The 14,407-nt window shown below is 41.9% G+C and overlaps 1 protein-coding gene across 1 annotated transcript in view; it reads right to left on the bottom strand.

The window, feature by feature from the left end:
- lmbr1 (limb development membrane protein 1) overlaps positions 1–14,407 on the bottom strand; it is a 270,045-nt gene that overhangs the window by 241,812 nt on the left and 13,826 nt on the right. The window contains exon 2 of the mRNA XM_060825130.1: positions 13,519–13,591. Coding sequence (XP_060681113.1) covers positions 13,519–13,591 — 73 coding nt within the window. The remainder of the gene's footprint in view (positions 1–13,518; positions 13,592–14,407) is intronic.

The following is a 14,407-nucleotide window of genomic DNA, read 5'->3' as shown; positions in this document are numbered from 1 at the left end:
TGCAGCTGACTAACTCACAGCACATGTTGAAAAATCTGGACTTCAAGATCTGCAAAAAAGGTAAAATAGCACAGCTTGGTCAGAAAGGGAAAAAAAAAGAGGAAAATAATAGATTTGGTGGCATCAATCTTTTCATCTATTTCATTCTCTTACCAATGCATACTCCATGTATCAGCAATCAGATCTTTATTCTCGCCCAAGGACTTAAAGAATTAAAAGGAGAATACTTCACCAATTCAAGAGGTGAAAAAAAGTTAAACTAATTCCATAGCATTAAGAGTATCATAAACTTGTTCCATATACATTCTCAAGTCTGCCTGGAGTCATGAACATGATGTTCAAAGTAAGTTTTCACATTCAACTTAAACTTTCAACAGATGTTTGGAGTTTACAAAGCTTTGACCTGACCACAGATTTGAAATTAATGACGAACTCCAATTTTCAACTGCTGAAAAGCATTGAAATATTAAGCAGAAAGCATGAGCATGGCGAGTGACAATTGCAGAAGAGTTATATATCACTGCAATGCTCTAGTGCCAAGATGTTCTTATTAATATACTAACTGTATTTGACCTTTAAATATTTCGAAATGTCTGCAGAAAACAGATGTATTTGACAATCTTTATTCAAGTGGTGCAAGTATCATGATTGTTTAAAAAGGTCTCAACATTGTTACTTAGTTCTTCATAAACCTGAGCACAATCATACTTGGGGAGATGGTAACATTATAGCAACATCATTCGACCAGCAACAAACAGAACCTCAGGTTAACATTTGAGGAAATGCATTTGAATGAATGGGAGATGAAAGTTCACTTCAATAAACAACTGGAGTTAAAAGCTAGTTGAATGACAGCCTTATATCACAGGTGATTATCCTAAAAAGCCATTAGTTCACACATGTCTTTAGGCAAAGAAATCTTCCATTATCTATAGTCACAGGTGAGGCGCTGGAAAACTGGAGGTTGCCCAACATGGTGCCACTATTTAAGAAAAGTAAGGAAAAGCCAGGGAACAACAGCAGTGAGCCTGATGTCAGCGGAGGGAACCCTGAGGGACAGGATTTACATGTACTTGGAAAGTCAAGGACTGATTAGGGATAGTCAGCACAGCTTTGTCTCCTGTCTCATGAACTTGATTGAGTGTTTTTTTAAACAAGTAAAAAAGACAATTGATGAGGGCAGGGCAGTAAACGTAACCTATATGGAATTCAGTAAGGCATTTGAATCGGTTCCTCATGGTAGAGTTGTTAGCATGGTTCAATCTCATGGAATACAGGGAGAACAAGCCATTTGGATGCAGACCTGGCTTGAAAATAGCAGATAGAGGTTGGTGGTGGAGGATTGCTTATCAGACTGGAGGCCAGTGACCAGTGGTGTGCCACAAGGATCGGTGCTGGGATTACTGCATATGTAAATGATTGGGATGTGAACATAGGAGGTATAGTTTGGAAGTTTGCAGATGATACCAAAATTGGAGGTGCAGTGGACAGTGAAGAGGTTTACCTCAGAGTACAACAGGATCGTGATCAGGTGGGCAAATGGGCTGAGAAGTGGCGGATAGAATTTAATTTAATTTAATTTAGATAAATGAAAGGTGCTGCATTTTGGAAAAGCAAGACAGAGCATAACTTATATACAGCTGCAAATGTGTTGCTGGTCAAAGCACAGCAGGCCAGGCAGCATCTCAGGAATAGAGAATTCGACGTTTCGAGCATAAGCCCTTCATCAGGAATAAGAGAGAGAGAGAGCCAAGCAGGCTAAGATAAAGGGTAGGGAGGAGGGACTAGGGGGAGGGGCGATGGAGGTGGGATAGGTGGAAGGAGGTCAAGGTGAGGGTGATAGGTCAGAGTGGGGTGGGGGCGGAGAGGTCAGGAAGAGGATTGCAGGTTAGGAGGGCGGTGCTGAGTTGAGGGAACCGACTGAGACAAGGTGGGGGGAGGGGAAATGAGGAAACTGGAGAAATCTGAATTAATACCTTGTGGTTGGAGAGTTCCCAGGCGGAAGATGAGGCGCTCCTCCTCCAGCCGTCGTGTTGTTTACATAACTTATATACGTAATGATAAAGTCCTAGAGTATTGCTGAACAAAGAGATCTTGGAGTGCAGGTTCATAGCTCCTTGAAAGTAGAGTCACAGGTAGATAAGATAGTGAAGGTGGTGTTTGGTATGCTTTCCTTTATTGGTCAGAGTATTGAGTACAGGAGTTGGGAGGTCATGTTGTGGCTGTACAGGACATTGGTCAGGCCACTGTTGGAATATTGCGTGCAATTTTGGTCTCCTTCCTACTGGAAAGACGTCGTGAAACTTGAAATGGTTCAGAAAAAATTTACAAGGATGTTGCCAGGGTTGGAGGATTTGAGCTATAGGTAGAGGTTGAACAGGCTGGGGCTGTTTTCCTTGGAGCGGAGGCCGAGGGGTGATCTTGTAGAGGTTTACAAAATTAGGGGGGGCATGGATAGAATAAATAGACAAGGTCTTCTCTCTGGGATGAGTCCAGAACTAGACAGCATAAGTTTTGGGAGAGAGGGGAAAAGATATAAAAGGGACCCAAGGGTAATTTTTTCAGAGGGTGGTGCATGCTTAGAATGAGCTGCCAAAGGAAGTGTAGGTGGGTACAATAACAAGATTTAAAAAAGGCACCTGGATGGATATATCAATCAGAAGGGTTTGGTAGGATATGGGCCAAGTGGTAGCAAATAGGACTACATTAGGTTAGGATATCTGGACAGCATGGAAGAGTTAGACTGAAGGGTCCGTTTCCAGGCTATACATCTCTATGACTCAATTTATCAATTTCGCTTTCCATTCCATGCTCCTCTCACCTTCACCTGGTCCAACTCTGATTCCTTCCATGCCAGTTCTATTTTGATTCCAGGGGGTAGGCTGGCCACTAGTATCCACCACAACCCCTACAAATATCCTACCAACTCCACAGTTGCCACAACTATACATCCTCGTACTTGGTTTCCTGTAAAAGCTCAATTCCATTCCCCTCGTTCCTGTCTCACCTGTTCCAATGATATTAACTTCGACAAGGGGACTTCTGAAATGTCTACCTTCTTTCTCAACCAAGGATTCCCATCACCATAGTTAACATTACCCTCAGCCATGTTTGACATCTCCAGCCCTTTAGCCCTCACTTCATCTCTTATCTTCCAGCACGAGCACCCGCCCCCCCCCCCCCCCCTCACCCTCATCTACATTCCACCAGCATCCAAAGAATCATCAGCCGACACTTCAACCACCTCCAGTAGAATGCCATCACTAGACACACATTCCCCTCCCCTCTCTTGTCCTGCTGACAATGGTCCCTGTGTAAGGCTTACATCTTGGTCCACTCCTTCAGTCCTGATATCTCCCCACACCCCCTTCCATACAATCACAGAAGGTGTAACACCTGCCCATTAAACTACCCCCCCTCATTATCAGAGAACCCACTCCCAGCTTCCTGGTGAAGCTGCAATATACCTGCTCTTCACTCAATGTAGTGTGACACCGGAAAAGCAGAGCAGATCAGGCAGAGGAGCAGAGTCGTCGACGTTTCAGGCATTTTCCAGCACTACACTTTTTGACTCTGATCCCCAGTCCTCCCTTTCTCCTCCTCGCTAAAACCTGACTGCAAAGCCTCTTCCAAGGATGCCCATCTTGAAGAGGTTCTCCTCCTCCTTCCACAAAGATCTCAATGAGTCACTCTCTCACTGAACTATTTAACCCAGCCCCACCCCCTCCCATTTATATCTCAGCGCCCTTGGGCAGCCCACTCAATATTCCTTACAGTTTATGTCCAAAACGTTGACTCTCCTGCTCCTCAGATGGTGCTTGACTGGCTGTGCTTTTCCAGGATCACATCTTTTGACTCTGACCTCTAGAACCTGCTGTCCACGCTTTCTCCTTCACTCACTCAATCTGGCCTACTGTATTCGCTGCTTACAATGCCATCTCCATTCCACTCAGGAAGTGTAGCACAAACAAGGTGACCACTGTGCAGAACACCTACACTCGGTCTGTAAAAATGACCCTGATTTTCAAGTTATCTGCCACTTCAGCTAACAACTGTGCTCCCTGGCCAACGTGTCGGTCTCAGGTTTGCTGCAGTGCTCCGGCAAAGCTCAGCAAAAGCTCGAAGAACACCACCTCATTTTCCACTTGGGAACTCAAATGCCTGCTCAACTCAATATCAAGTTTAACAAATTTTCAGTGGAGCACCTTCATGTCCTTATCCTCACCCTCACACACCAGGCCTTGTCACCACACGGGCTGTTTCCACAAGTAAGTCATTGTCAATCACTTACAGTCCCATCTGACAGCTATTCATTCCTCCAAGCTGATCTTTATCCATTGCTTTGTCTGCCCAACTGCTAGTATCTCTTTCTCTCTGGATTCCATCTTCACTTATCACCTATTCCTTCCACACCCTTAAGCATATATACCAACCTTTTCCCAGCGACAAACAATTCTGAAGGATTACCTGGACCCAAAACAGGAACTCTGTTTTCTCTCCACAAATACTACTAGACCTGCTGAGCTTTCCAGCGATTCATTTTTGTTTCTGATTTTCAGCATGCACAGTTCTTCAGTGTTCTGTCAAGGCTCTAACTAGTATTGTGGCAAATTCTGAGCACCACTCCTGAGAGAGAAAGTCCAAGTCTTCCAAAACATTTATTGAGGTGGAATCAACAACTTCAGTTGTAACTTTTTTTTTTACAACAAGCTGTTCAGACATGTTGTGACATGGTGGCGTCACCGCCCTAACACAGACTTACATACCAAAAGTAGTGAGAAGGCTCCAAATAGTACAAAGGAACCTAAATTATCTGAATATCAATTATCCAAATAGCGGATTATCCGAAAGAGATCTTGAGGTTCTGATAGAAACATTACAAAGACGTGTTTCCAACACTGATTGCGAAACAGTGTTAGACTGATGGGAGCCCAGGCACCATCTCTAAATGATGGACGTCCCACCCTCTCTCATTCCCCTGACACATTTTCCCTGGAGTTCTACACAGAGGTGTACCCGAAACCCCCCTTTCCCCAGATAATCTCTCCAACATTGCCCTGTAGAGGGCAAAGGTGGAACCTATCAAAAGATGCAGTATAAAGTTGGTGTGTGCGCTACTTGGAGACTCTCAGGTGTTGGACCGGGTTGCAGGGACATGCAAGGGGTGGTCTTGGGGGCAGTATTGGGCAGGGTTGGGAGCGCAGGCAGGGACTGGCTTTGGAAAGGGTTGTGGGGCATGCGGGGGCAGTGTTGGAGGCAGAGAGGGGCATTGCTGGGCAGGGTTGAGGGGCTTGTGGCGGGCGAGGGCTCTCACATGGTATGCTCCTGCCTGGTCTCCTCAATAGGGAGACTTAACAGAAACGTCCGAGCACCTGAGGAAAGGCATTGAATCAATTAACTGAATAATCAATTATCCGAACGAAATAATGCCTGCCCATCTCGTTCGGATAATTGCGGTTCCCCTGTAGACTGACATTAACATTGACGATTTGGCTAATCAAATACGAAACCTACAAGAAACTGCTTTATCCAGACAGTGGTTAGAATGTGGAGCGACAAGCATCAAGACGAATTGTGGCTCACAGCAAGGATACAGAGTCAGATGTACAGCATGGAAACAGACCCTTCAGTCCAACCCGTCCATGCCGACCAGATATCCCAACCCAATCTAGTTCCACCTGCCAGCACCCGGCCCATATCCCTCCAAACTTTTCCTATTCACATACCCATCCAAATGCCTCTTAAATGTTGCAATTCTATCAGCTTCCACCACATCCTCTGGCAGCTCATTCCACACATGTACCACCCCTGAGGTCATTTTTATATCTTTCCCCTCTCACCCTAAACCTCGGCCCTCTATTCCTGGATTCCCCCACCCCAGGGCAAAGACTTGGTCAATTTATCCTATCCATGTTCCTCAATTTTGTCAACGTCTATAAGGTCACCCCTCAGCCTCTGACGCTCCAGGGAATACAGCCCTAGCCTGTTCAGCCTCTCCCTATAGCTGAAATCCTCCAACCCTGGCAACATCCTTGTAAATCTTTTCTGAACCCTTTCAAGTTTCACAATATCTTTCCGATAGGAAGGAGACCAGCAGTGCACACAATATTCCAACAGCGGCCTAACCAATGTCCTGTATAGTCTCTACATGACCCCACAACTCCTGTACTCAATACTCTGACCAATAAAGGAAAGCATACCAAACGCCTTCTTCACTATCCGATCTACCTGCGACTCCACTTTCAAGGAGCTATGAACCTGCACTCCAAGGTCTCTTTGTTCAGCAACACTCCCTTGGACCTTACCATTAAGTGTATAAATCCTGCTAAGATTTGCTTTCCCAAAGTGCAGCACCTTGCATTTATCTGAATTAAACTCCATCTGCCACTTCTCAACACCTCCAATTTTGGTGTCATCTGCAAACTTACTAACTGTACCTCTTATGCTCACATCCAAATCATTTATGTAAATGACAAAAAGTGGAGGACGCAACACCAATTCTTGTCATACATTTAAAGAGAAGCTGGATAAACAGAGGAAAAAGAAACAAATAAATCAAGTGAGTTGTAAGGATAGTTCTACGAAGGACCAATTAGGTCCAATGGCACGTTTCCTTGCAAAACATTCTCACATTTCTATGTAAACATGCTGTAAGAGTTTCATAATCACTAGAGAATTTTTAAAAATGCTCGAACTACTGGAGATACACCCTGCTAGCCATCCAACAAATTCACTTGCAAGAGTTAAGTGTCAGGACTCCCAAGGACAAGTTATCTCTTGGAATTTCTTCAATTTCTCTGGGCGCAGCTGTCAGATCGTATACCATTTAATTTTTTTTTAAAAATCAACTTTCAATAAAATTGCCCAGTTCATGTAACCAGTAAAACAAATCTAACTTTTTTTCCCCACTTTGGGTCAACATAGTACAGCTCTAACTCCCTTGAACTTTATTTATTGCCTTACTGGCTGAACTGGTCCTGAATTCTTAATGATTTATTTTGTTCAGGTTGTCTTAGGAACGAATAATGATTCATGCCTGTTGGCGCTAGTTCTGAATTGAACACTTGAATCATATTGCTGTTTTGACCATATCTGGCATCCAGTCTTGACTAAGCAGAAATTTATTTGCAATTAAACACTGAGGAAACCAAAGTGACTATATTTTGCCTCAGACACACAAACTTCATTTGCCAATCACCAGCTCCATGCCTGTCCCTGTCCACCATTTTAGATTGAAGCAAACTTGTACATTCTATTTGGTCCCAATCACCTATCTACCCCATCACCAAGACTGCCTTTTTTCACTTCTCTCAGATACTCAGACTCCACGCCAGTCTCAGCTTCTCTTCTGCGAAAAGCCTCATTCATGTCTTATCACGAAACTTCCCAGGTTCAACGCTCTCCTTCTGCCTTCCAACCTTTCACTCCTAAATAACGTTTTCGTACAAATCTCGGCAACTCTACTGCCCACATGTTGACTTGCAAAAAAAATCCCATTCAGATATGCCTGTGCTTGCTAACCTAGACTGCATACTAAACCAATAATGCCTCAACTTTCAAACTTCCATCCTCATTTTGTCATTTCCTTATGGCTTCACTCTCCTGATTAAAAGATTATCTTGGAATTCTGTTTCCTCTTTCCTTCCTAAATCCATAAGCTCAGGACCATTTCTCTCTCCCTATCTATGTTCTATATACTGATACTGACCACTCGCTAATCAGCCTCCCCTCTTAGGAGCATTTTTGACCTTGCCCAGGAAAATAAAATACCATTCTATATTCAATGCCAATATGCCTATCAAATCCCTTACCACCACTAGTTTTCCAATTAGCTCTTGCCTCCCTGAATCAAATGTGGTATTATGAAATGTGACAGTGACATCATTGAACAAATAATACCTATGCAGGGATCAGACAGCAGGTGCATCGAGTGGACACCAGTACAACCTGCATAGTCCTTCTCAACTCCCTGGTCAGCATAACTCAACTCTGGAGTGACCACATCCACAGAAGTCAATTCCAATTTAAAATAAATTGATGTTTTAATTAAGGCAAGTAATCCAATATTGAATTCTGACATCACTTACATCATTCACATCATAAAGCATGTGCCTCCAATGGTAGAGGGTGTAGTTGTGTCATCTTTTCAAAACTCCTGTATACAGACAAAACCTACTAAACATATTTCTAATAACTCACTTCTGACATTGCATGCAAGTTAGAAAGCTGGGTAACACCATTCTCTCTCATCTTTATTCCACTCTCTCTTCTTCCATCACGGGCTCAGACTCCGTCCTCAACTTTTGTTGATCTGCCCTTCCTTCTTTCCTCTTGGGTGGAAAGTACCGAGACTTCAGTTAGTATCAGAATGAGGTTAAAAAGATAAAACCACCTTTGATGATTCCCTTCCCAAACACAAATGATACATCTTCACCCCATCAAATCTTGCAATGATCCCATCCTTCATTTCTATCCCTACTCCATTCTCCCTTTTGAACCACCTTCAAAAATCTATCCACTATTCAATCGCTGCACTATTCTTATATATTCACAGGGTTTACTCTCCTTCTACAAGGAATCCAAATTTAAATGTGCAAGAGTCTACTTTAGTCTTTTCAGGTACCTCGCATTCCCTCTTCAACATGTTGATGACTGGCATTGACCCATCAACAAATATTCTATCCCCAAAATTCTCAAGCTCATAAACGCATCTCAAATGATGCTTTCTGCTGCTCAAGCTCTACAATCTGGAGCTCATGTTGCCAGAGCTGACAACATTTCCTGCATGTTGATATGCATGGAATGACAAGTGTCCTGAAGTTGCGATATCAAATAAGATGCACACTCCACAGGTCTGGGCAACCCTGCCATGTCTGTGTTAATCAATAAGTCTTTCTTAAAGATGAGAAAACTCGATCACCGTCAAAAAGAGTCCAACTCGAAGATCTTTGAGTAAAAGCAAATAAAGTACAAATCTTTTAATTGCAACAAATTCCAAATCCGCCTACGTGCAGGGACTATCAAATCCCTTATCTGTGCTTAAGCCACCTTCAAACTCAAATTGTACCAACGTTCTTGTGACTAGCCTCCAGCTTCATAAACTTAAACCCAACTAAAATTTGGCTGCCTGTATTCTAACGTACATCAACCTTGCTCATTTATCACCCTACCCTCATTGGTCGACATTGATCAAGATTCATATTTGCAGTTTTACCCACCATCTCCAACTTCTCTCACCTGAGAAACATGCTATCAGCTGTCTACATTTTAACTTCTGGAAAAAAATTTCCCTAAATGCATGTTGCATCACACCATTCACCTCCTCTTGTAAACTTATGTCTTTCAACATTTGGAAACTTGTACTAACACCATCATCTTGGACTACATATCAATTGTACCTTTGGACACTGTTGGTGGGGCTGGCTAAATATTTACACTTTGTTAAGGATTAAACAATTTTCTGTCAATATACAACTATTGAAGATATCCATAAAAATCCCAGGCAGCAGCACACGAGTTAAATTCATCCAGTGCTTAATTTTCTCCCACTGACTTTGTGGATTAATGACAGAAAAACTGCATAACAAAACAAACAACCTAAGGTGTGAAACATTTAGCATGTATATCATCTTGCATCTGAACAGACTGAAGATAGAAACATACATAACAGAACAAAGAGGCAGCCACTTGGCCCATTAAGCCTGCTCTGCCAAGAGAATCATGGTTGACCCCTTATCTCGATACCACACTCCTCATCTCTCCCCTTGCCCCGTGGCATGCCTAGTGTAGAGACACCTATTCATTCATTAAATACATTCAGTGTCTTGGCCTCCACTGCATTATGAGGTAAAGAATTCCACAGATTCACCACCCCCAAAAGTGAAGAAACTTTTCATCTCAGTACTAAAGGCCCGTCTCATCTGAAAACCACAACCACTTAAAGTCATAGTCTTAGTCATGGAGTTATACAGCAGGGAAAAATGAGGGCTGGGGAAAAATAGCTATTCACCTTTTCCATGGCCCTCATGATTTTAAAAGCCTTTACAAGGTTTAATCCTTCCCTCAGCCTTCGACGCTCCAGGGAAAACAGCCCCAGCCTGTTCAGCCTCTCCCTGTAGCTCAAACCTTCCAACTCCAGCAACATCCTTGTTAGTCTTTTCTGAACTTTTTCCAAGTTTCACAATGTCTTTCCTATAGCAGGAAGACCAGAATCGAAAGCAGTATTTCAAAAGTAGCCTAATCAATGTCCTGTACAGCTGCAGCATGACTTCCCAAATTCGATACTCAAGACACTGAGCAATAAAGGCAAGAGTACCAAACACCTTCTTCGCTACTCTGTCTACCTGCAACTCAACTTTCAAGGAACTATAAACCCCAAGGTATTTTTGTTCAGCAATACTCCCCAGAAATATGCCATTAAGTGGATATATTCTGCCCTGATTTGTCTTGTTCTTGTGCCACCAGAGAACATTATCCTTGCATCCACCCTACAACTGCTGTCCAGACAAAGCAAGTGACAGTTAATAATGGATGGAAAATGACAAGGTGCAGAACTACCTAATATGCAACACCTAAGATTTCAAAACCAGCCCATGAAACAAATGGTAAAAATATGAAAGAGAAAATCATGTTTAAAGCTCGTGACATTGGAGAATTTAAAGATGGATAATGCACAAAGACAGCATGTCACACAGTATATCATCCAAAATCAGATTGCTGTGGATAAAATAGAAACCAGGAAATAATGAATAGAGTTAGACAAAAGAAAACAGACAGACATCCATTCACAGAAGTCCAGGCCAAGCCAGGACATCACAATGGCCTTCACTGTAAAGGAAGTTGCTTAGGGATGCAGCCACATGTGCGGCAGGCAATATGTTGGCAGTAATCCAAAAAAAGAGGCGGCTGAAAAGTAAATACTCCATGGGGGAGAAAAAAAATCAGTTGCACAGTTTTAGAAATGAAGTTCAGAGACCCAGCATGTAAGAAGGAAATCAAACCATAAATAGTTAAGTCAGAAGTGGGCTTTATGACAAAATGAGGCTACAACAAGATTAAGATGACAAGGCTTGGGCTGACATGGCAAAATGTTTGCAGTACACAAGTGCCAAATAGAAACATAGAAGCAGTAGACTGGTCAACCCACAGTGTGTTTCACAATTCTGCTGGGTCAAGGTTGATCATTACCTCAATGCCACTTTCCCCCATTACGTTAATCTTCATCTTCAGATATCTATTAATTTTTGTCTTGAATTTCTCAACGACTGTATTTCCACAGCGCTTTGGAGGTAGAAAATTCTAAAGAAACACCACCCTCTCCAAATGAGGAAATTTCTTTTTATCTGAGTTTTAATTGGCCAACCTCTAATCCTAGCTTTAGATTGAACCACAAATGGAAACATGTCAACAATATCAGTCACATCCCGAAAGAACTCTCAATTTTAATTAGGTCACTTCTCACTCCACAAAATTGAATGGAGGGAAAACACACACTTTCAAATAAAATCAAAGTATTCAGATGCTTGAAACATGAAACAAATGGAAAATGTTGGAGATGTCCAGTAACATCTGTGGAGACGTGAAGAAATTAAAAATTTCAAGTTCATGAGGACTCTTCTTCAATATCTTTGTACTCCCACTCTCTTACAAAGGCGGCCAATAGTCCAGGTGACTTCCTAACTACTCATTGTACTTGCACACTAACCTTTTGTGATTCATGAACAGAGCACACAGGTCCCTTTAGATATCTGCATTTCTCAACTTTTAACCTTTTTCCCTAAGCCATTATTAGTAACTTCTAATTTTTTCACATTTTATTCCATCTGCCATGTTCTTGGCCAATTACATTACCTGCCCAATGACTGTACTCTTCCAGCCTCGATGACTTCTAACAACTTACATTGTGTCAAAATCTGACAAAGTTGGATGACAATGCCACAACTGGTCCCATATCCAAATTATTTCTATAGGTTACTATAAATATCCTTGTAGCACACCATGAATAACAGCCTGTCATTCACAGCAATATCCAGCTATTCCATCTACTCACTAATTTTCAATTGCTGAAACATGGAGTAAACCCTTCTGCTACTTTAAACCAAAGAAAAATTCACTTCGCCTCAATCTGCAAAAGTACGAGTGTCAAAGAACTACCAAATCAGACTCAACTCCAAAACAAAAATTAAACTATCTACACTGTAAACTTCCATTGCCTGATCATGTTATCTACCTCACACTCAAACACTACAATGATCTAATAAACCACCACCTCATCTTAGTTCTCAGTGATTGCCCCTTCATTCGAAGGCTGTGCTCTCACATCCTCGTCTTTCTTACTAGTACAAAGATGTTCTCCACAAATACTCTATCCAGGCCTCTCAGTATTCTCCAAGTTACAATAAGATCGCCCCTCATCATTTTAAACTCCAAGTACAGACCCAGAGTATTCAACCACTTCCCATATGGCCTTCATTTCTAGAATCATTCTTGTAGACTTCGTCTGGACTCCCTTCCAAGTCAGCACATCCTTCCCCTGATGTGGTGGCCAAAACTGCTCACAATCTTCCAAATACAGCCTAACCAGAGGCTTATAGAGACTCCGTAGCACATCTCTACTCTCGTTTTTGAACCCTCTTGAAATGAATGCTAACATTGCATTTGCCTTCCTAACTGCCAAATGAACCTGTGTGTCAACTTTAAGAGAATCTTAAACTCAGGCTTTCAAGTCTTTGTGCTTCAGATTTCCAAAACCTTGCTCCATTTAGAAAATGGTCTACACCTCTAGTCTTTCTACTCACACTTTCCCACATTGTATTCCATCTGCCACTTCTGTGCCTACTCTTAAGCCTGCCCAAGACTTTCCGCAGCCTATTTGCTTCCCCAACTCCATCTAACTTTGAGTCACCTGCAAACTTAGCAACAATGCCCTCAGTCCTTTAGTCCAAATCATTAAATGGATGCCTTGAATAGTTATTGTCCAATACTGACCCCTGCAGAACTCCATGGGTTACTGGCAGCCATCCTGAAAAAGACTCCTTTATCCCATCTATTTGCCTTCTGCCAGTCAGCCAATCATCTAACCATGCCAATACCTTACCCCTAATACCATGGGTTCTTATCATACTTAGCAGCCTCCTTTGCGGTACCTTGTCAAAAGCCTTCTGGAAATCCAAATACATCACATCCACTGGCTCTCCTCCAACTTGCCCATTACCTCCTCAAAACAATTTTAACAGGTTCGCAGTGAAAGTTAACTATTTTCTAAGAACGAGGAGAAAGTGAGGACTGCAGATTCCTGAAGAAGGGCTCATGCCCAAAACGTCGATTCTCCTGTTTCTTGGATGCTGCCTGACCTGCTGTGCTTTTTCAGCAATACGTTTGCGGCTCTATTTTCTAAGAACACCAACCAGCATTCATGATTGAACAAAACTCAATTCCATTTGCCAAATTATTGCCACTAGCAACAATTTCAGCTTTTAAATGTTAATTGGTAGTGTATGAATGCAAATCTCTACTAACCTGGTTTCCTTTTGTATTTGGTAATAATGAAGTAGGAAATTGTGTACAAAATAGCAAACAAAAGGAAACAAATCTGAAAGAAAACAGAACAAACAACATTTGTTAGGTAAATTTAAGCAATTGATTTTTCGTAACTAGCTACAATAAAAGTATTCCATATATGTCCCTGATTTATGAACAGCTGGTTTATGAGCGCTGGTATTTAGAAACGTGAACCTGCACAGTGCTGTAATTTTAAATATTCAACATACAAATATTACCTCTATTTACCTGCTTTACATTGTCCTGCACAGTGTGAATCGACTAGTGAATGAATTCAGGAATGGAACCCATTTGAAACACAGGGACTGCCTGCATATTTCACATACAATAGATGTTGGCATACAGCTCAATCTTTGAAGCACCCAAAAATGGATGGACCTCTACGCCATGTAAATTAATGGTGGGGATAGGAGAAACTATCATTTTGAAAGAGAAAAAGTAATACCAGTAATGCACATTTAATTAAGGATGGTGATTGAATAACTTCATTGTATAATGACAGCATTAACTCCAACAGAAGTGCTTTAAAATCCAAAGGAGATGAAAGCTGGGTGACAGCACTTTTAACAGAACAGTCAAGAATGAAAGGGTGAGTGGGTAGTTTTGTTAGTACAAGACATATCAAGTGCAATCGCAAGAAACGATCTGGCATCAGAAGACAGAGAATCTCTATAGGTGAAGCTAAGAAATAACAAGGGGAAGAAGACACAAGAGGCAGTAGCCTGTAAACCTTGTTAACAATAGCAATTCTGCAGGACAAAATAAATTAGGAACCAAGAGGGTATGTAATAAAGGTAGCACTTCAATCTTCATGTAGATTGGAAAAAAAGATCCAGTTATTCAAAGT

Source organism: Hemiscyllium ocellatum, chromosome 5 (assembly GCF_020745735.1).
Source record: "Hemiscyllium ocellatum isolate sHemOce1 chromosome 5, sHemOce1.pat.X.cur, whole genome shotgun sequence".
NCBI classification, from domain to species: Eukaryota; Metazoa; Chordata; class Chondrichthyes; order Orectolobiformes; family Hemiscylliidae; genus Hemiscyllium; species Hemiscyllium ocellatum.
This window is presented reverse-complemented; position numbering and strand designations above follow the sequence as displayed.